Source organism: Martes martes, assembly GCF_963455335.1.
Source record: "Martes martes genome assembly, chromosome: 12".
Taxonomy (NCBI): domain Eukaryota; kingdom Metazoa; phylum Chordata; class Mammalia; order Carnivora; family Mustelidae; genus Martes; species Martes martes.
Window position 1 is genome coordinate 75,103,516 of NC_137900.1, and position 22,313 is coordinate 75,125,828.

At 41.8% G+C, this 22,313-nt stretch overlaps 1 protein-coding gene across 1 annotated transcript in view; it reads right to left on the reverse strand.

Moving 5' to 3' along the window:
* SUSD1 (sushi domain containing 1) overlaps window positions 1-22,313 on the reverse strand; it is a 116,537-nt gene that overhangs the window by 44,710 nt on the left and 49,514 nt on the right. Inside the window, exons 8-9 of the mRNA XM_080820135.1 lie at window positions 18,559-18,668; window positions 13,432-13,624 (exon numbers count right to left, since the gene is read on the reverse strand). Coding sequence (XP_080676261.1) covers window positions 13,432-13,624; window positions 18,559-18,668 — 303 coding nt within the window. The remainder of the gene's footprint in view (window positions 1-13,431; window positions 13,625-18,558; window positions 18,669-22,313) is intronic.

Below are 22,313 nucleotides of genomic sequence, written 5' to 3' on the forward strand. Positions count from 1 at the left end.
AAAAAAAAAAAAAGAGTTTACATGTTCATTCAGTAACTGAAGAAGTGCTTACCATGCACTAGCATGCTTTAGGGGCTAAGAACAAAGTGCAGAGGAAAAAAGTCCCTGAATGTCAGGGAACTCATCCTCGTGAAAAAGGCAGAAAATAAGTAAGTAAAGAAATAAATAAAAAATAGAATCTCGTGCGCTGGGAAAGAGTGAACAAAAGCATTGCAGGGGGAGAGAAAGCATGGCCAGGAAAAGCTCCCTGCAGAGATGACTTGCGAGCAGAGAACTGAGGAGTGTGAGTGAGTCACCAAGAATGGAGGAAAAGGGCTAAGAGGGAGTTCCAAGGTCAACATCCCAGATGCAGGAATCAGCTTGTCACACTCACAGAACAGAAAGCAATTACTGCTAAGCTTCTTTGAAAAGATTAATGAGAACAGCAAGAAAAAAACTGTATTAAAAATAATGGAAGAGGCCATAACCATGTACCGGTACCTATTACAAAGTTACAACAGAGTTTCTCAACCTTTTATCATTACAGTCCCACAAGAAGACTTTCAAAACATTTCCCCCTTATCTCTCACCTTTTATAAAATTTTAATACCCCCAATATGTTCTATGTTTCTTGTGTACTATATGTTTATCTATATATAAAAAGAATATTTTCTTGCCCCTCAAGAACCAATTTTTGCCCCCTTGTGGGTGATTTTGCCTCCCACGGGTGACAGCATACCCACTGAGAATGTGTTACAGCGATTAAATAAAACCATCTCACTGGTTAAATTCCGTTCCCTCTTGGTGGGAGAGGGACTCTCACCCTAAGTCTCTTCCCCTCCACTCGGGAGGTTATGGTTTGAACCACAGGCAGCTCGAACCCCTGATGCATTCGCTGGGGAGAACAGGATCCCCGACAGAGCTAGTCCTAAATCCGTTCCTACCCTGTTCTCTGACCCTTCGCTACAAAAAGTACATGCCCTATCCCTCATACAGATATTCCTTCCCCGGCTCATTTTTAGAGGGTCACTCTGCCTTCTCTTTCTCTCCTTTCCCCGCCCAGAAGGCCCATCTCATCCAGAATCCTGAAGCTGAAAAACCAGACTTGCGAGAATGCCCCCGAGAAGAAAAAAGCTGGCTCCTGGTTCATGGAGTTATTTGAAATTTTGTTTCTGCTTCACTCATGTCTGGAGCAAGTCTGTCCAAAGTCAATCACTACTTCCTCTGGGCTCCACTGCCCCTTCAAATACTGCAATTACACGTTATGCACTGTATTATTATTGATCCTGTCTATCGCCCCACTGAACCGAGAGCTCCTTGAGAGGAGAGACTGATGCCTCGCTCATGTCTCGCTCATCTCGGCCCTCTTCATGTCCCAGGCAATGGCAGGCACAGCACTCCTGGTTGTTTCAATGTAAACAAGCAGCAATAAGGAGGAAACTGAGCGACTGAGAGCATATTAACTCAATGAAGTACAAGTGCTCTGAATAAGGCATGGTTCAGCCCTTACTATGTATTTAATCTAGAAAAGGAGTTACACCTTCTGTCAGTATCAAAAAAATACAAGGGCATATATAACATCTGTAATAAAGTAAATTTAGGTAACATTTAACATTTTGTAGATGCTAATTGTGCCTTGGGTATTGTGCTGGTTCCCCATAACCCACTTAGTTTCGCAAGAAACTCCTAACACAGGCATTGTTATTCCCATTTTACAGTTAAAGCAACTTAGTCACATAAAGGTTAAGTAATTTGCCCAAAGGCATACAGATTATAAGAGATCTGAGATTTGAATTAGATAGCCTGACTTCAGAGTAACTGTGCCAAGCTATTATTGCTTCTATACTTTGTCCTGAAGCAGAGTATAGGAATTCAGAAAGAAGATCTATTTTCAGTTGGAGAGACTGTGGAAGAAGGGATGAAGGGAATATTTTTTTTAAAGATTTTATTTATTTATTTGAGAGACAGAGATCACAAGTAGGCAGAGAGGCAGGCAGAGAGAGAGAGGGGGAAGCAGGCTCCCTGCTGAGCAGAGAGCCCGATGCGGGGCTCGATCCCAGGACCCTGAGATCATGACCTGAGCCGAAGGCAGAGGCTTTAAACCACTGAGCCACCCAGGTGCCCCGGATGAAGGGAATATTAAGAACTGAAGAAAAATGGGGAGGGGATTCCAGGTAGAGGACATAGCATGTGCAAAGATACGGGGATAGAAAAGTTAGCACTTGAGTTATTCCAGATTAGCGCTGCAATTTGTTCAAGGATGGTGGTGGCAGGTTAAATCCAAATCTCTCAAGAGTATTTCCCACAACACTCTTCAGATCAACAAGGACAAATACATCAACATAAAACCAGTGCTGTCATCATAACCAGAAGACAGAGAATATAAGAAACTTTAAATTGCCTTTTAATGGAAGAATAAATACCAAATTCTAGCAAAGCTGTTTCTCAACCTCCCACAAGTCACTGTCAGAGGGCGCTAGAAGAGCATGGGAAAGAGAAGAGGGAAACAAAAGGGTCTGAACATGTGCTTGACTCACTCCCAGAAAGAGAAATTCCACCTTCAGCATGAAAATACTGAAAAGAAGATCTGGTATACCAGGGTACTGACTACAAGCAAAGGATGAGAGTCTAGGAGGCGTAAGGTAGTCGTATGAGAAAGGCATTGTTTCTGGGAAAGCAGGTGACTAAATGGAAAGAACTGGTATCCTGTGGAGACTAAGTACTGATAGGGAAAAGAAGCAAGAGGGGAATGCAATAGCCTACATAGCAAGAGAGAACCCCAAAATAAAAGAATACACCATTCATTCCCTCTCTCCCCCAAAACCAAAATATCCTTTAAAGGAACAGTACTTCATTAAATGACAGAAGAGGGCACTCTTAACCTAGAAATATTATTAACCATTCTAAACTATCAATATGAATCCTATGGAATTCATATATAAAAGAAGTGTTCATTGAAAAGAAAGATAGAAAGAAAGAAAGAGAAAAGAAAAAAAAAGAGGGAAAGAAAGCCAGCCAAGATGATAATCAAAACATCTCACTTTGTGAAAAACTCTACATTTTTTTAATAATACCTAAACAAGAATTAAATGCGCACGCGCGTGCTCACGCACGCACACACACACACACACCCCGATAACTCTGTAACACAATAAACTAAAATAAATACCCTCAAATAAGCATGGTGGGGTATGAGGAAAACACCTTGAGTCAGAAATTCAAAAACTAAGAACAGAAATGGACACAAAGCAGGCAGGAAATGAAACAAAAGTGACTGAGTTCAGGAAACAAAAGGAAAAGACAAATTCATATCAGAAATAAAGTCAAAGTGTCATAGTACCCAAAGAAGGATAGATTAGAATAAAAAATTGAGGAAAATTGAAGAAATACAGGAAAACAAACAAAAAGAATAAAAATGATATTAAAAAGAAGAAAAGGGGAGCAAAAATCAAGTGGCTGAAAAGGAATATAAGCAAAGATCCAACATACGTATAATTACAGTCTCTAAAGAAGAAAAACATCAAAACCGAATTAATATTTAAAACTATAATCCAGGTTAAGTCTACAGAAATAAAAAGATCGAATATAAGTGCTGAAAGGGCCCACTGTAAACCTGAGAAAGCTCATCCAGAATATAATAAATATGGAAGCAGAAATTAATGATATAGTTGAGCAAGGGTCACAGACTTTCTTCTGCAGGGGGTCAGAGAGTAACTATTTTAGTAAAAACCTTCTTGGCCAGTTCTGTCATACTATTTGACTCTGTATTTGTAGCACAAAAGCAGCCACAGACATTATGTAAACAAACGACTTAGTCTTTAGTGTCCAGTAAAAGTTTATTATAGAAACAGGCGCTGGGCCAGATGTGGCCCACCAGCAATAGCTGGCTAATCCTTGATGTGGAGAGGGAAGGTAACAGGAGGTCCAATTAACAGAATAAAACCATGGCTTTTTGAAAATACTAGTAAAATAGATGACCTCCTAGCTAACTTAATCTAGAAAAAAGGAAGAAAATACAAGTAAAAGGAGAAATAATCACTGAGACAGAAGAAAATTCAAAAAATTAAATGTAAGTACTTCACAGGCCACTCTGCAAATAAATTTAAATACACAGAGAAAATGGGTAATTCCTAAGAAAACAGTTTGTTAAACTGACCCCAGTTAACAGATCATTTTCCATGGTGGGGGGGGGGGGACCTGAGAAAATTATCAAGGAACTACTACCCCCAAAAAAGCCCCCATGCCTGCACTGTTTTGTGGGGAAATTCTACCTAACCATTGGAGACCAGATAGTTCAAATGCTATGTGAATTGTAATAATGAAGAAAACCTTTCAAACAATGAAGGGAATAATGAAGAAGGAAACCTTTCAAAATCTTTTTATGAAACAAGGAAAATATTAATGCCTAAATCTGATAAAGATGATACAATATAGAGATAAAACTATAAACTAATATCACTTATGAATATTGATGCAAAATTACTAAAGAAAGTATTAGTGAAGAGAATCTAACACCAGAGAAGAAACAAACACACTATAACCAAGTGGGATTTATTTCAGGGAGAGAGAGAAAATGGGGGGAGGATCAAGAGAGAGAAAGACAGAGAGAGAAATTTGAAATCATATCAAAATTTAAAAATTACAAGGAAATGAAATTTAAAAGAATATATTGTAGTTAGCTTTCCTTTGCACTGTATTAATGGGTATTTTAGACTAAGGAGTTATGTGATCTTTTCTCTGATTTCAGCCTACAAGATAGCAGTCTTGGAGTCTCTCTGCGTACACATGACTAGAACATGGGGTAGTTCCAAAAAGAGTAACAACATGAATCCACTGCCTCCAAAACCATTTAGGACCCATTTTGTGAAGGGTTCCAATTCTAAATAACTTATTCATCTTTATCTACTCCATGGGTATCATACTGCCTAGCTGGATCTACCATGTCATTGTGTTACCTTAAAAAGAAACAACCATTTACTGCCCACCCCCACCCCATTTGAGCAAATTGCAAATGCTTGGGTATCCCATGCAAAATAAATGCCATTTTTTGGCTTGACCAGTTGTAAGTATGAGTGTCTCAGACTGATGGCTTATAAAAGAAGCAGAGAGACTTCGGACGTAACTCTTCTACCACAGAATACTGTTATGATATTTATCAGTTTGTAGGAAACGGTCAGAAACACTGTTAAAATTTTTATGGTCTTTATTATCTTTTCTTTGGACTTCAATTCTGTAAACAGAAATCAGTTGGGGGGTGGAAGTTTTCTAAGGTCGACACAGATCTCAAATCAGGCGTGCTGTCAGAAAACTTGCAACATAAACCACTGTAACGGTCATGGTTTTCCACCAGGTGATGGAGGGAAGACTACTCTGTTTCCCTCTTCTTTTGATTTTTAGAAAAAAATGTACCAACGCTACTTTAGAAGCATGTAATCCTCTGCTTAAAGAGAACAGAAAAACAAGAAATCTCTTATTCCTAAATGATAGGGTTTTTTAAATCCTAATTACGAATAGTCTAAATAGTTGACTTTGCAAGGGAAACAGTGTCAGAAAGAATGGCTAAGAATCAACTGTTTCGAATACAAAGTCACTATTTTTATAACTGTTCTATAAACAGTGGTATCATTGTACTATCCTTTAGTTGTCTGTGATGTACATTTTGCAAACAGTTTATCTTAGAAGGAACAAGAGGATATAACAGTGTTCAAAGTTGGGAGTTTTACTGTTACTTTGTTGAGATTTTTCTTAAGACAAATTTGGTATCTTGTTACAACTACCATAAAATTTGCTTGCTAAAAGTATATGATCATATTATATGGAGAGAAATTTGGGGGGGGGTTCAATCACTCATTCTGTGCAGGATAAATTTACGTTTTTTTTTTTTCATTTTTGAAGATTTTATTTATATCCCAGAGAGAGAGACAGCATGCACAAGCAGGGGAAGCAGCAGGCAGAGGGAGAAGCAGGATCCCCACTGAGCAAGGAGCCTGGTGTGGGGCTCCGTCCCAGGACCCTGGGATCATGACCTGAGCTGAAGGCAGATGCTTAACCGAATGAGCCACCCAGGCGCCCCTGTGCAGGGAAAATCCAAACGATTCCCTTGAGTCAGCTCCATAGGCTCAACCTTCTGACAGAGGTGGGCACCTTCTATTGAGGCACAGGTCCTTGCATTCAACATAGAACAGCTGCTCCCTGGGTACTGGGTAGAGAGAACAATTTCAACCCCAGAGACACCTACCATTTATATGATCTGAGTCGAGAGAACCAATATTTAGGAAACATGGACACCAGTCATTCCTCCAAATAATCCACAATAATCGAATCCTACCCCTGAATCAAGCCAGATCAGCAGAGGACAGGCGTTTTTAAGACATCTTTCCTTATCCACCGCACACGGAATCATGCTTTCCTGTAATGTAATGAGTCATGCTCAGGGGCAATAAGCCTCATAAAACCCTCATAAAATGGGGCACCTGGATGGCTCAGTGGGTTAAGCCTCTGCCTTCAGCTCAGGTCATGATCTCAGGGTTCTGGGATCAAGCCCCACATCGGGCTCTCTGCCCAGCGGGGAGCCTGCTTCCCCTCCTCTCTCTCTGCCTGCCTCTCTGCCTACTTGTGATCTCTGTCTGTCAAATAAATAAATAAAATCTTAAAAAAAAATCCTCAGAAAATGCTGCTCATACATTGTACTACCTATGAATTCTCCCTGGAATAAAAAAATTCCTATCTAATCACATTGTTGATAAAACTGTACTTCCCCTGAGAAACACTGCTTTGTTATAACCTTAAGGCAATGTCATGGCACCCTTTCTGACTGGATGGGTTCAAAATGAAACCTAAATTTGTAAGCCACTAATGCAAAGATAAATAAGTTATAAGAATATGGATTATTCTTAACCTTACTTCTGCATCTTTTTTTTATGTCCCTGACTTTGTTTTCATTCTTCTTTATTTTTTAAAGGTTTTTTTTTCTTTTTATTCTTTCCTTTTTTAAAGATTTTATTTATTTATTTGTCAGACAGAACGAGCAAGCACAGTAGGGGGAACAACAGGCAGAGGGAGAAGCAGGCTCCCCTCTGAGCAGGGAGCCCGATGTGGGGCTCGATCCCAGGACCCTGGGATCATGACCTGACCCAAAGGCAGATACTTAAACTACTGAGTCACCCAGGCGCTCCTCATTCTTCTTTAGCTTACATATCTAACTTATTTTATTTGCTATACCCATGCAGGTCACTTTAAAAAAAAGATGGGACATAATAAGTGCTCTTGTGTTTTAAAAACTCTACACTTAATATAATAAATCACAAAGGAAAAGATCAATAGCATTGACTACATAAAATCTAAAACTTTTATATGTCAAAAACACCATAAATAAAATTAAAAGAAACTATTAATCAAGAAAAATGCTTGCCACAAATAATAATGGAATTCTTACTCTATGAATAAGTTCTATATCTCAATAAGAATACAAAATTGGATAGATGAAATAATGATAGTAAATAAACTGGTCAAGAAATTTGGATGTTGAGGGGCGCCAGGGTGGCTCAGTGGGTGAAAACCTCTGCCTTCAGCTCAGGTCATGATCTCAGGGTCCTGGGATCAAGCCCCGCATTGGGATCTCTGCCTAGCAGGGAACCTGCTTCCCCCTCTCTCTCTGCCTGGCTCTCTGCCTACTTGTGATCTCTGTCTGTCAAATAAATAAATAAAGTCTTAAAAAAAAAAAAAGGAAGAAAGAAATTTGGATGTTGAAATAAATGGATCTAAGGAAACCCAGAACCCAGAATTTTGAAGAAACCTCAGCTTTTCCTGACATAAGACTCCTAGAACTAGAGGAGAACTTTCCTGTTCAACCCTCTAACACTGCAGAAGCTGACTACCTTGTTCAAATGTGTTAAAGGTTGTTATTTACTTGTCTTCCCATTTCCACAAAGGAAAACACGACTGAGGCCTCTCTCCACTCCCTATTCACTAATCCTCAAGGAAGGTACAGTAAAAATATAATCTGATTGGTAGGAGACTCCCATTCCTTGGTCACATCTCCTAGTGGGTAGAGTTCATATATCATAGGTCACTGCCCAAACATGATGCAGATTCTTGCTTTCTGGGACCTGCACATAGGGCAAGATAGGAGAGAATGAAATAGAGTGAGGGAAATCACATCAAGGAGAAGAAAAATTTGAAATCCTATTGGCCCAGCTAGAAAAAAAATATGATAAGGAAGAGAAAATACATCCAAATGTAATTACTCTAAAGAGCCCCTGAAAGATAGGAATATTTACTAGGTTTGGGGAAAGTGGCTCAAAATCATCAAAGAGAAGAGTAACCAGACTCTTACGGAGGACAGACTGAGAGGACACTCCCTGCAACAGGCGCCCAGATCCAGGTATCATTCTCTCAAGAAAGGTCTTCGAAAAGTTTTAAATAGGGACACCAGAGTCAACATTAATGGGGGCAGCCCTCTAACTGCAGTTGTCATGCTACACAGTTTCAGAAAATGCGGACACATTTAAGAAGAGAATGCTAGAAAAATTGGAGGAGAATTCTTCAAGCGTCATTAAATTAGTTTCAGGTGACACTGTTCTTGTAGCGGGTACAGCACTGGTGTGAAGGAAACCTGCAGGGAGTTAGAACTTGAGGAAGAAGGAGCAGAAAAACAGACGTGCCTGAAGGAGGATCCGAGGAGAATGACAACTGATCAGACCTGCCCCTGGGTTAGAGGTTGAACTGAATAGAAATATACACCTTCTAATGAAATGAAAGGTAGGCAAGATTTCTTTGAACACTGGAGGATGGTAGCAGATCCAGAACTCTCTGGCACCATTCTCTCCCCATGGAGACTCCCCTGGCTGAATCCAAAGTACAATGTCAGGAGAACAAAAATCTAAGTGTGAAAACAAAAACCAAATATAGGGCAGGAAAGTCCTAATACCTAGCAAAAGGAACTGGCCAGACCTGGGGATGGAAAAGGAACAGAAATGAGGCGGACGGCAGGCGCAAAGATTCCAGTGGGAATCATCGGAGGGAGCTGGGCCCTGGAGGCTCACCCAATACAGAAACGGATATGGTGGCCAGAAGGGATGTTGCGGTGCCCAACAAAGCAGCCCAGGCAGCTGAGTCTTAAAAGTCAGTTCTAAGGAAAGGTGGGGCTTGGGTGGAAATCCACTAACCTAAGGCACTTCCTGGACGTCACTCGGCCAGCGAAAGCACCAGTTCCAGAAACTCAGAGAAGCTTAAGGATCCACCGAGGATATTTCTCCAGGAGTCAAATGTGAAAACTCCTAAGCAGGAAGTGGCACTCAGAGACAAGGCATTCAGATAAGAACCCCAGAAGCTCAGAACTAAAACAATTCTTGGGATCTTTCTGGGGACAGAGAAATTGAGAGAAAAAAGCAGGAAATTGGGACAGTGAAAGAGGCATGCAAGACAGTGCAATTCTCTCGAAGGCTTTCCTACTACTACTCCTCTCACTATAACGTGGGGCCTCCTGCCCACAGCAAGGAGGCTCTTCCACTAGAGACGAAGAGCTTCAGCTGTGGTGACCGGTGGATAGGAGCAGGGCTTGAAGGAGAAGTGAAAGTGGAAAGGCTCTAAATCCTTGGGATGGGCACCAAGAAAGACCCAGAGCCACCATGGCAAAGTCCTAAAACTTTCAAGGGAAGAGAATTTCCCTCCCTCCAAAACATACAACAAGACTAGTGTCACACAGATCCCAGTAACCTCATGAGAAGAGATCACTTCCCAAACTTAATTCAAATTCACAGGTGGTGGACACCAAGTAGCTTGGTAATCTAGAGAGGCTGAAATATCACATGCCAGATTATACTTAGCATTGGTAATTCAGGATCCAGGCTGTAAAGGAGAAGATAACAATGGACTTACTTTATAAATTTGACACCATGGGACCCTGATTGATACCCAAGCTACATACTTTGTAGACCCCATCTCCGACCACTTTCTCCAGCTCACTTTGCTCCAGCCACACTAACTTCCTCGATGTTCCTAGAACATGCCAAGGACATGCCTCTCTCAAGACCATGTCACTTGGTGTCCTCCCTGTGCATGGCTTATTCCCTCACTTCCTCCAGATCTGTGCTCAAATGTCACTTTCTAAGAGAGGCCTTCCAGGAGACATAAACAGACATTTCTCCAAAGAAGACATACAAATGGCCAAAAGACACATGAAAAAATGCTCAACATCACTCATCATCAGGAAAGTGCAAATAAAAACCACAATGAGAAGCAACCTCACACCAGTTAGAATGGCTAAATTAACAAGTCAGGAAACAACAGATGTTGTTGAGGATACACAGAAAGGGGAACCCACTTACACAGCTGGTGGGAAAGCAAACTGGTGCAGCTACTCTGGAAAATAGTATGGAGGTTCTTCAAAAAGTTAAAATTAGAGCTACCCTATGACCCAGCAATTGCACTAGCAGGTATTACCCAAAAGATACAAACATGGTGACCTAAAGGGGCAGCTACACCCCAATGTTTATAGCAGCAATGTCCAAAATAGCCAAATTATGGAAAGAGCTCAGATGTCCATCAACAGATGAATGGATAAAGAAGATACGGTGTACACACACACACACACACACACACACACACACACACACACAGGAATATTACTCAGCCATCAAAAAAGAAATAACTTGCAACGATGTGGAAAGAACTAGAGGGTATTAGGCTAAGCAAAATAAGTCAATCAGAGAAAGACAATTATCATATGATCTCACTGATATATGGAATTTAAGAAATAAAACAGAGGATCATCGGGGAAAGGAGAGTAAAATAAAATAAGAAGAAATCAGAAGGGAGACAGACCATAAGAGGCTCTTAACCCTAGGAAACAAACTGAGGGTTGCTGAAGGGGAGTGGGGTTGAGGGGCATGGGTAACTAGATGATGGGCATTAAGGAGGGCACATGATGGAATGAGTACTGGGTGTTACATGCAACCGATGAATCACTAAGTTCTATCTCTGAAACAAATACTACAGTATATGTTAATTAAATGAATTTAAATAAAATATAAATAAATATATTTTATATATCATATACATATATTTATATATAGAGAGAGGCCTAAATATAATATATATAATATATATTTAAATATAGGACTTCCCTGACCACCAGTTGTCACTCCCTTTGCCATGCTTTCTTCACCACCTAACATGGGATTTATTTCCTTACTTGCTTCTCTCTCCACCATGACCCCCCAACAACTCCAATGCCATGTCAGCTGGGGACTGCTTTATTGCTATCACGATGTCAGCTATCAGAACCTTCTTGATACAGAGTAGGAAAGAAATAAACATTTATTCTATGAATGCATTTATGCATCCATGGCATTTGAAGTTTTTGCTCACAGTCCAAGGTTGGCAAAAGTCAGGTGGGTCAGGACGAACTATGCACTGGGTTCTGAGAATATAATTTTGCTTTTTTCTTTGGAATAACTAATAATTAGTGAGAAGCAGCAGAAGTACATTACGAATGAAGGCTGTGGGGCCAGGATCACATCAGCCCGTGTTCAAATCACTAAGTGTGTGATCCTGGATAAATTGTTTAATTTAAGATCTCATGATCTTTGTCTATAAAATGGGAATAACAGCAATGCCTTCCTCAGAAGGTTTGGTAGATCTGAGTTGATTCAAAGAGGACACACTGGTTTTGTTTTCGTTTCTGTTTTGTTTTTTATTTTTTTGCTCACTCTAAATATATATATGTATATGTACGTGTGTGTGTGTGTGTGTGTGTGTGTGTGTGTGTATTTACATATATATATAATCTCCACACCTTCTTTATCCATTCATCAGTCGATGGACACTTGGTCTACTTCCATAATTTGACTATTGTAAATAATGCTATAAACACCAGGGTGCATGTATCCCTTTGAATTAGTGTCCTTGCATTCTTTGGGTAAATATCTAGTAGTGGGATTTCTGGATGTAGCGTAGTTCTATTTTTTATTTATTTATTTATTTTTGTATAGTTCTATTTTTAACTTTATGAGGAACCTCCAAACTCTTCTCCAAACTGACTGTACTAGTTTGCATTCCTGCCAGCAGTGTAAGAGAGTTCCCCTTTCTCTACATCTTCTCCAACACCTGTTGTTTCTTTTTTTTTTTTTAAGATTTTATTTATTTATTTGACAGAGAGAGATCACAAGTAGGCAGAGAGGCAGGCAGAGAGAGGGGGAAGCAGTCTCCTCGCTAAGCAGGGAGCCTGACATGGGACTCAATCCCAGGACCCTGAGATCATGACCTGAGCTGAAGGCAGAGGCTTTAACCCACTGAGCCACCCAGGGGCCCCAACACCTGTTGTTTCTTGTGTTGTTGATTTTAGCCATTCTGACAGTAATGAGGTGGTATGTCACTGTGATTTTGATCTGCATTTCCTGATAATGAGTGATGTGGCACATCCTTCAATGTGTCTGTTGACCATCTGCATGTCTTCTTTGGAAAAATGTCTGTTCATGCCTTCTGCCCATTGTTTAATTGGTTTATTTGGTTTTGGGGTGTTGAGTTTTATAAGTTTTTTTTTTAATATATTTTGGATACTAACCCAAAGAGGGCACTTTGAACAGTGCCCAACACATACTTAGTACTCAATAAACATAGGTATTATCATCATCATCATCATCATCATGTGCTGGGAGCTATTCTAAACAATTTACTTGTATTATGTCACGTAAAGATCAGTCAGGAGGTAACTGAGGCCTGGGAGCCAAGAAGAACATAGCTAATTCATTGGCTATTTTTTTAAAATGGAGCTGAAGGTCACACAACATAAAATTAACCACTTTTGAGTATATGCTTTAGTGACATTTCTTAAGTTCACAGTGTTGGGCAACCATCACATAATTCTGCTTTTTCTTTTCTCAGAACAATGGTGAATATGGGAGAGAAGCATCAGGAAGACAGGAGCAGGACCTAACCTATTCAACTGCCTTCCTTCAGAGGGGCCAGCCCCTCTACTTGGTTGCCTGTAAATTTGTCTGCTAAACCCAAAGGACTCAAGAACAAAAAAATTCTGGTCATGGTCCAGTCATAAGGCCTCTTTGTCACACCAGTGACAGCAGAGTGAGGCTCACATCACCAATCTCTAGGAATTTCGTTTCTGGTTGTCCATAATGACTACCCTGGGGGCTCAGCAATCTTAAACCGGAGTAAGAGATAGGAGGCCTGACAGTATTTTCAATCCATCACTATCAGGGAGCCCTAAATAAAATGGTCCATTCTTGGTCCCTACCCACTATGAGCTAGAACTCCTGTGGGGAAGGGAATAGATGGTAAGATTCAGGCACCGTGAAGCTCAGAGAAAAGTTGGGTGTCATTAGAACTGGAACACAAGTCTCCTGACTCCCAGATGAGCATTCTTCATGTTCCCCCCCATTGTGCAATGCACATTATTTCATGTGTCCTGAGACACAAAGAGACACGTACACCCACCTGCCGGTGCAGTTGTCATCGTTATTTGCACTGAGTGCTGCTCAGAAGATCCCAGGAGAGTGACATTCACTGTGTAATCAGTTGCTGGGTATAGGTCTAAACACACCACCGGACCTCGCTCCCTTGTTGTGAAGTTAAATGATGTTGCATGATAAAAATTATTCAGGTACCACCTTTGACCCAGAACTTGAAACTGTCGTGAGATGAAAAGAAAGCATTGCATTAAATTTTCTGTTGGCTTGCAGATATCCAGATTATAAGCAAAACAGAAATAAAGCAAGAAGGTTCATTCTATTGGAATTACTTTTAATAAAACAGCAAGCTAACTTGGGGATGGACTTTACAAACCTACCCTCCCTGTCCTGTTCAACGTCCCCCGCCCCTCTACCAGCTACAGGACAAAGCTTAAAATGTATAACGGCGGGCACCTGGGTGGCTCAGTGGGTTAGGCCACTGCCTTCGGCCCGGGTCATGGTCTCGGGGTCCTGGGATCAAGCCCCGCATCGGGCTCTCTGCTCGGCGGGGAGCTTGCTTCCCCCCTCTCTCTCTGCCTGCTGCTCTGCCTACCTGTGACCTCTCTGTCAAATAAATAAATAAACAAATCTTTTAAAAAAATGTATAAAGGCATCTCAAATGAACAAAATGTAGGCTATTCTAAGATAACGATGCCCTCCCAGGTAAAGAAGATAGCACTGGAGCCACTGGGCAAAATTCTCTTCTTTTCATTCAAAAAGAATCCATTGATACACCTCACAAAACAGAATTTTTGAACTTCATGAGGACTCTTCCCAATTGTACTTTCAAAGCAACTGTACAAGGGTACTTCACTTGGTCCTTCCTAGTAGAGCTCTGGTAAGAGAGTTTTTGAGTTTTGGGCCCATGGAACCATCATGCATGGTGTTAACCTATAACACTCTATCCACTGCCAACCCAAGATGCATGTATAATGTAGGGACTTATGAGGGAAAAAAACATGTGAAGGTCCCAGAAGTAATATGATCAACCCCGAGCCAATTCACGTGCAACTGCTGGCCATCTTTGTGTTTAGCGTTTGCTTTCATGCTCATGTCACTGGCTATGGCCGCCCTCCATCCCTCCTCATCACTGCCGTTCTTCCACAGTCATCCAAGACCCGGATCATAGGGAATTTCCACTCTCCCCTAGTTCCTAGCATTCTCTTGGATAACCTGAAGGTCTTTATGGACACGCCATCGAAACTTGGCCTCAGAGATCCTGAGCTCAATGCTATGAAGTTCTCCCGCTCCACTTAGCTACTCATAGCCACGGCCACATCCCAGGCTGTGCCATCCTCAGAGCTGCTCTAAGATCTCACAATCTCCTATCCCACTGGCCCACTCATTCATGACACCTGATCTCTCTCAAGAAACCCCCCCAAGGCATCGTCACTCGAGATCTTCTACCTGTAGTCTACCACCTCCATCCCGGTCTTCCCCGGCTCTCCCAGGTACCCTATCACTTCAGTTACTCTCTTGCCTGACACCCTCCACGCCCTTGCCCCTCTCTTCTCAGTTTCACCCATTCTAGAAAGCCCGAAACACACTGGGTCCACCCAGATACTTGGCTTCATCGAATCTACATTTAGGCTGTTGCCATCTGCTGGAAAAAACCTCACAACTAGGCAGGCAGTCTTTCTACAGACTCAGTCTCATCCTAAACTCCACGTGGTTTAGTCTATAAACAAAATATAACTTTCTGATCACATATTTTAAATCATACTGTATACATAATTTTACAGTAAAGTTGTTTTATTTAAATATATATTGTGAAGTTTTTTTTCTCTGTCATTAATTCATTCTGTAAATAGATATACAGAGTATACAATGTTGGGTATACAATGGCAAAGTACAAGCCCTAACCTCAAGGAACTCACAGATGAGTATCCAGGCAAACAAAATACCCAGGGGTAAGTCCTAGAGTACGTGAGGCAGTAGGGGCACTCAGGAGGGACACCTAACTCTCCTCCTTGGGGGTCAGGAAAAGCTGCCCTATCTAGATTTGGACCCGAGGAGAAATGAGCATTAACTAGGTGAGCCGCAGACAGGACAAGCAATTCAGACAGCGGGAACAGTGTTCAGGGCAGAAGGTCGCTGAAACCTGCCCACCAGGGGAGATGACTGACCTGGGCCTTGCAGATAAACAGGAGTCAGGCAGGTAGGGTAAGGGAAAGGACATTGCTGGTAGGAGAGTCACATACATGAAGACGGTGCAAAAAAGAACACAAAAAGTTAATCAGGGAGTGTGGGCCTAGAACTTATAGAACAGATGAGGTCTGGGGAAAAAGATTTAGGACTTAACAGCATAGAGACAGTGAAGGAAGTAAAAAGACTGGATAAGATGGCCCAAAGAGGGACGCCTGGGTGGCTCAGTTGGTTAAGCGGCTGCCTTCGGCTCAGGTCATGATCCCAGCGTCCTGGGATCGAGTCCCGCATCGGGCTCCTTGCTCCGCGGGGAGCCTGCTTCTCCCTCTGCCACTCTGTCTGCCTGTGCTCGCTTGCTCGCTCGCTCGCTCTCTCTCTGTCTGTCTCTGACAAATAAATAAATAAAATCTTTAAAAAAAAAAAAAGATGACAAGAGAATGGGCAACACACAACCTTGACGGTAATCAGATTTAAGGGATCAGCAGACGAAGGGAATCCTAGGAAGGAGAGACAGATAAAGGGTGAAGTAATAGGAGAAACAGAGACCATTTCCACAGGAATCCTGGTCAACAGCAGCAACTGCAATTCACTGTGATGCAGAACGTACTCTGCATCTGCAGAAGGTTCTAGGCAGATGAATGTGGGACCGTTTACGTAGCCAAATCCCCACATGAACATTTACATCGTTTCCAACTTCCCCTACCATAAATAGAGCTTCACGGAACCGCTTAGTCTTTCTGTATAGGTCTGCTTGATTAATTATAGCTCATTTCCAAAAATTTACTGAGGCTAACAAATAAAAAATAACTATTCCAGAAAAGTCATGCCTGTTTAACCAGCCAGCAGCTGTGTATAACAGTGCTCTATGCTGGGGGCATCTGGGCGGCTCAGTTGGTTAAGTGTCTGACTCTTGATTTAGGCTCAGGTCATCATCTTAGGGTCGTGAGATCAAGTACCGAGTCAGGCTCCATGCTGGGCACAGTGTCTGCTTAAGATTCTCTTTCTCTCCTTCTTCCTCTGCCCTCGCCCAACCTTGCACGCATGCTCGCTCTCTCTCAAAATAAATAAATAAATAAACAAAAAACAAACAAACAAAAACCAAAACAGTACTCTATGCTTATAGAAGAATCATTGTATCTTGTGGTTTAATTTTTTTTCTTACAAGGGAGGTATAAAATGTGTTCATATGTGTTTTGGCATTATATATATATATGTGTGTGTGTGTGTATGTATATGTGTATGTGTATATATATATATATATATATATGCATCCTCTTTGGAAAACTGCCCTTGAATGTTCACATCTTCCAATGGACTTGTTGAGAGTGCTTTCCATGTTACTTAAATGAATCTTTAACATATTAATAAACAACTTTTTTTCAAACTTAACTCTTTAATCATTTTAGTATAAATGCAAAGAATCATTTCTTTTCTTTTTTTAAAAAAAAATTATTTATTTATTTGACGGAGAGAGACACAGTGAGAGAGGGGACACAAGCAGGGAGAGAGGGAGAAGCAGGTTCTCCGCTGAGCAGAGACCCCAATATGGGGCTCGATCCCAGGACCCCGGGATCATGACCTGAGTCAAAGGCAGATGCTTAATGACTGAGCCACCCAGGCACCCAGAATCATTTATTTTCTTAACCAGGTAGCTAACCAACTGTCCCAGGACCATTTATTTCTATATTCATTTTTAAAATTCATCTACATCTTATATTAGTAATAATCTTAACTTTATTTGGGGACTTGAATATGTTTCTAGCCCGTGTTCCTTCTAAACATGAAAATGTGAATATTTGGCTCATCTGCTTAAAATCCTCCAGTGGCTCCACAGAGACATCAAAATAAGATCCAAACTCAAAATTAACAGGGCTCTTCATGATCTAGTCACGGCTCAGGTTTTTGCCTCATCTCTTCCTATTCTCCCTTGCTTTCTTTGTTCCCTAAGAGAACCGTGTTCCCTAATATCCAAGATGCTTCTCGCTTGTCCCCAGTGCCCTTCTCTACAGAGCTTCACTCCACATCTTTTATCTAGTTGAGTCCCACTCATTTTCTGTGATTTAGCACTGTCTTTGCTTCTTGTTTAAAAAAACAAAACAGGGCCGCCTGGGTGGCTCAGTTGGTTAAGCAACTGCCTTCCGCTCAGGTCATGATCCTGGAATCCCAGGATCAAGTCCCAGAACCCCAGGATCGAGTCCTGCATTGGGCTCCCTGTTCAGCAGGGAGTCTGCTTCTCCCTCTGACCCTTCCCCTCTCACGCTTTCTCTCTTTCTCTTTCTTCCTCTCTCAAAAAAATAAATAAAATTAAAAAAAATAAAAAACAAAACAAAACCCTACCTGGACATACACGCATGCACACAATCCCCCATTTATTCACCTTTTATCAAAGCACTCATTATACACACTGTCGCTTACTTGTGTATTTACACCAGTGGAAACTGAAAGTCACAGGTCCTGATAAATGATACACTGTTGGTAAATGGCTAATGAATGAACTTGAATTTAATACTTAGTCTACTCTGCCAAGAAGCGCTAAAAGTGACACAAAATAACAAACCTCAGTTCTGACCTGAATTTACGCATCATTTTACTTGAGAGGCATGATTTTTAAAAAGTCAAGTTAAATGAGGACCAATTGTCATGCAATGAGTTTCTTAAAAATTTACAACCCAGTGTGAATTTGATGACAGAATAAGCTGTAAGTATAAAATGCAATAAAATAAAGTATGATACATACATGTGAAATACCAGACAGGGAAACTGACAGCAGGCTACCCACCAGTGTGCCTTCCTTCAGTTTCGTCCCCCACTTGGCCCCCCATCTCATTTCCAACTCTAGAAACAAAAATCGAACTGTCTAGAAGTTCATTCCATTAGTGTTTTTAAATGCTTTGGATCCTCACTTGGAGAGCCCCCAGATTTTTAAGTGACGCAATACTTTGACAGATAACATGAGAGATCTTCTTACTTGGTACATTTGTTCTGATCCAAGTTTCCTAGGGTGCCTGCTCAGTTTCAAACAAGCTTCACTGAATACTGAAATATTGAAAATTCCTCCATCTTCTAAGAGATCATCTTCTAAAAGATAAAACATACGGAAAGGTTGCATGTCTTAGCAAAACATATCTTGGCCAAGTACAACGGAAGCTCTGATGCCTTACATGAGCCAGCAGGGTGTTTAACAGCAAGAGCGTCCCATTTGGCTACAAGTCCTGACTCTACAACTTAAACCGCATGACCTCAGCTAATTCACTTAGCCCTTTGAATCCTCAAGTTCTTCTCTGTGAAATCAAGTCATCTGCTTTGCTTTTCTTCCATCACAGGCTCCTAAGAGGATTGGATGAAATAATTCATATTTAAAAATCACCATAAACTAGGGGCACCTGGGTGGCTCAGTCAGTTACGTGTCTGCCTTCAGCTCAGGTCATGATTCCAGAGTCCTGGGATCGAGTCCTGCATCGGGTTCCCTGCTTCTCCCTCTCCCCCTTGCTCATGCTCTCTCTTGCCCTCTCTCTCTCTCACATAAATAAATAAAATCTTTTTTTAATTGCCATAAACTGATAAAGCTGTGATATTTTTAAGAAAGTTCACCCTATCACTTAGATAGTCCACACACGAAACGTCCTGAAGGTAAGCATGTCAACACCTAGAAAGTCCGGGAGTAAGGAAAATGTGAATAAAAGTCGAAGACCGCGAATCAGAACTCTCCACGTGCGTGTTTCCGACCTAGAAGATGAACAGAAAGGAGGTGGCCAGGCAAGATGTCTGCTTCTCAGCAGACAGGATTTCAAGAGCTACTCAGGTAAGGACGAAGACAGTAAAATAATCAGAGAGGAGACTTATTTCAACGCCTGGATTTAAAAAAAAAAAAAAAAAAAGTCACTCCATTCCCCCTGCAGTCGAATTTATTCCTTTAATGTTCTATTTTCTTCAGGTAGTCATGAAGAAGGAAGAGGTTTGCTACTGATGAGTAAAAAACTCACAGAGTGTCTAGGAATACCAAGGCTAATTTTCAAGGAAGAGCAAGTTTCCCAACAAGCTGGTACACTTTCTACAAATGAGAAAAGGTTTAAATGTCTATCAGAGAGAAACTTTTTATGACTACCTAGAAAACTACATTTCTCCCATGCAAGTCTCTGTCCCCTAAGCGGAAGGAAGGACAACAGATTATTCTATTCAAAATCAAAACTCTCCAGAGCATATCACAGATCACTCAGATAGGCAACATGAGGCAATTAGCCGGGAGTGGGGAGGGGAAATATTCTCGGCTGTAATTGGAAAATGTAAAAATTCGGTTATGAGAGAGAATTTGAAGACCTATCACATGTGCTCCCCTTCACCTTCACAACTTCGAAAGATTTCATAAAGACATCAGAAAGAAAAACTGCCGCGCGTGTGCACATGATTCTGAGGCACACCAAATATACGTATGCGAGGATGTCTGTTCACAAACAGAACCTAAAACAGAAATACCATCCATACAGCTCCCATCTCTGCAGGACCGGCTCGCTCACAGCCATGAGAGTCTGAACTCAGGGGACGAGGGCAACGTGAACAAAAGCATCTGGTTCCCACTTGCCACCCCCACTTCTGACAGAAGCGGCTGAGAATAGTAAAAATGGGTCAAAATTTGCATCTGGGTGGGAAGGAAAGGTTGGTTGACATACACAAGGCATCAACATGAAGATGTTTCCGCTCAGCACCGTGTGGATGAGACCAGACAAAAGAAAGACGCTGAGAGCTACGAGGTACAACGTGCCCTCAAGCAAAGGAGTATGGTCTCAGAGCCTTTCAGGGAAGGAAGTGGGGAAGGGCTGGGGCTCACGGAGGGGGGGAGCCTGAAGCAAAGAGGGCAACAGGACAAATCAGTGAGGGATGCTCCATCTGGAACAATTTAGCCTGGTCGCTCCTGCCCCTGCCGGCACATCACAATCACCCAGACACAGATCTGAGGGACAAGCACACGTCTGTGTTTTGTAGTAATGCACGAGGCAGTGCTGATAGGCAGCCAGGGTAAAAACTGTGTATACCACTGTGACTACTACTACCAGTAATAGTAATAATAATAGTCCCTCCTTAGCCACCCGAGATCAGTGTCATGGAAGGACCTCTATGGGGAGGCCTAGGGACCTGGAGGTTCCACCTGACAGAGAGCCTGGGTGGGCAGAAGGAGGGACTTGGTTCTCTCCTGCCTCTGCAGACCATAGTGTCATAATGAAGTTCGGACAACACAATGCTGGCCCAGAGCAAGTTTCACCAATCAAGACAGCCGAGTGCTCGGGGGCACACAGGCAACTTGGTGGGTTAAGCGTGAGACACTTGGTTTCAGCTGGTCATGATCTCATGGGTGGTGAGATCCAGCACCACTACCCTCACCTCCAAGTCCCTTACCCTCCCACTCCCCCAACCCCCCTGTGCTCCGCAGGGAGTCTGCTTGAAGAGTCTCTCCCTCTGTCCTCCCCACTCCCCACCCCCCCACCCCCCTGGGCAGGGGCATGCTCTCTCTCAAATAAATAAGTAAATCTTAAAAAAAAAAAAAAAAAAGATAGCAAAGTGCTCAGAAATAGGGGCGCCTGGGTGGGTCTGCCAGTTAAGCATCTGACTCTTTGATCTCAGCCCAGATCTTGATCTCAGGGTCATGAGTTCAAGCCCTGTTTGGTCTCCACACTGGGTGTGGAACCTACTTTTAAAAAATAAAAAGTGCTCAGAAATTAAGTTCAGGGCAGTGTGGGCTTTCTCACAGCTAGCTGCTTCTGGAAGGATGCTGGGTTATCCAATCAGCAGTAAATCCTTCAAGATGAAATCTGAGATAAGCACACTAATATCATCCAATAAAAAGTAAGAGCAAAGAGAATGCCATCCATTTTATTAGGAGAGAAACATCAAACCTAGATAAAACTTTTATCTTCTAGGGGTGCCTGGGTGGCTCAGTGGGTTAAAGCCTCTGCTTTCGGCTAGGGTCATGATCCCAGGGTCCTGGGATCAAGCCCCGCATCGAGCCCCGCATCGGGCTCTCTGCTCAGCGGGGAGCCTGCTTCCTCCTCTCTCTCTCTGCCTGCTTCTCTGCCTACTTGTGATCTCCCTCTGTCAAATAAATAAATAAAATCTTTTAAATTAAAAAAAAACAAACCTTTTATCTTCTAACAATAATTAATCTAGAAGCCAAAAAAAAACAAGCCTATGAAATGATTCTACAAAGAAGATTATGCTCGAGAGGCAAAGAATGCATATTCTTTTGAAAAAAAAATTAAGCAAAGTAATAATAAAGTTAGGCAACTTTTTTTGGTATTTTCAGTAAAAAATTTTAAAGATGGATTAAAACAGATAAAGGATGAGCTAATAAGAGGATGCAACAGAGGAAACCGGTTGAGAGAAGCAGAAATAAAAAGGGAACTAGGTGAGGGGTGCCTGGCTGCCTTAGTCCACAGAGCATGTGACTCTTGATCCTGGGATCGTGAGTGCAAGCCCCACACTGGGCGTAGAGCTTTAAAAAAACAAAGGAAATAGATGAGACAAGGAAATGCAAGTTCAACAACAAAATATAACATGCATTAGAAATAGTGAAGGTCAGAAAGGTCAATGCACATATGCATACGTGTCTGTACAGAATACACCTGCTGCACTCTCACAGAAGACAGAGGGAAAAGTCAGGGAAGGGAGAGAGTGAAGACCAGTGCAGACAAACAAGGAATTCCATATAGGAGCATCTGATGAGCCAAAATA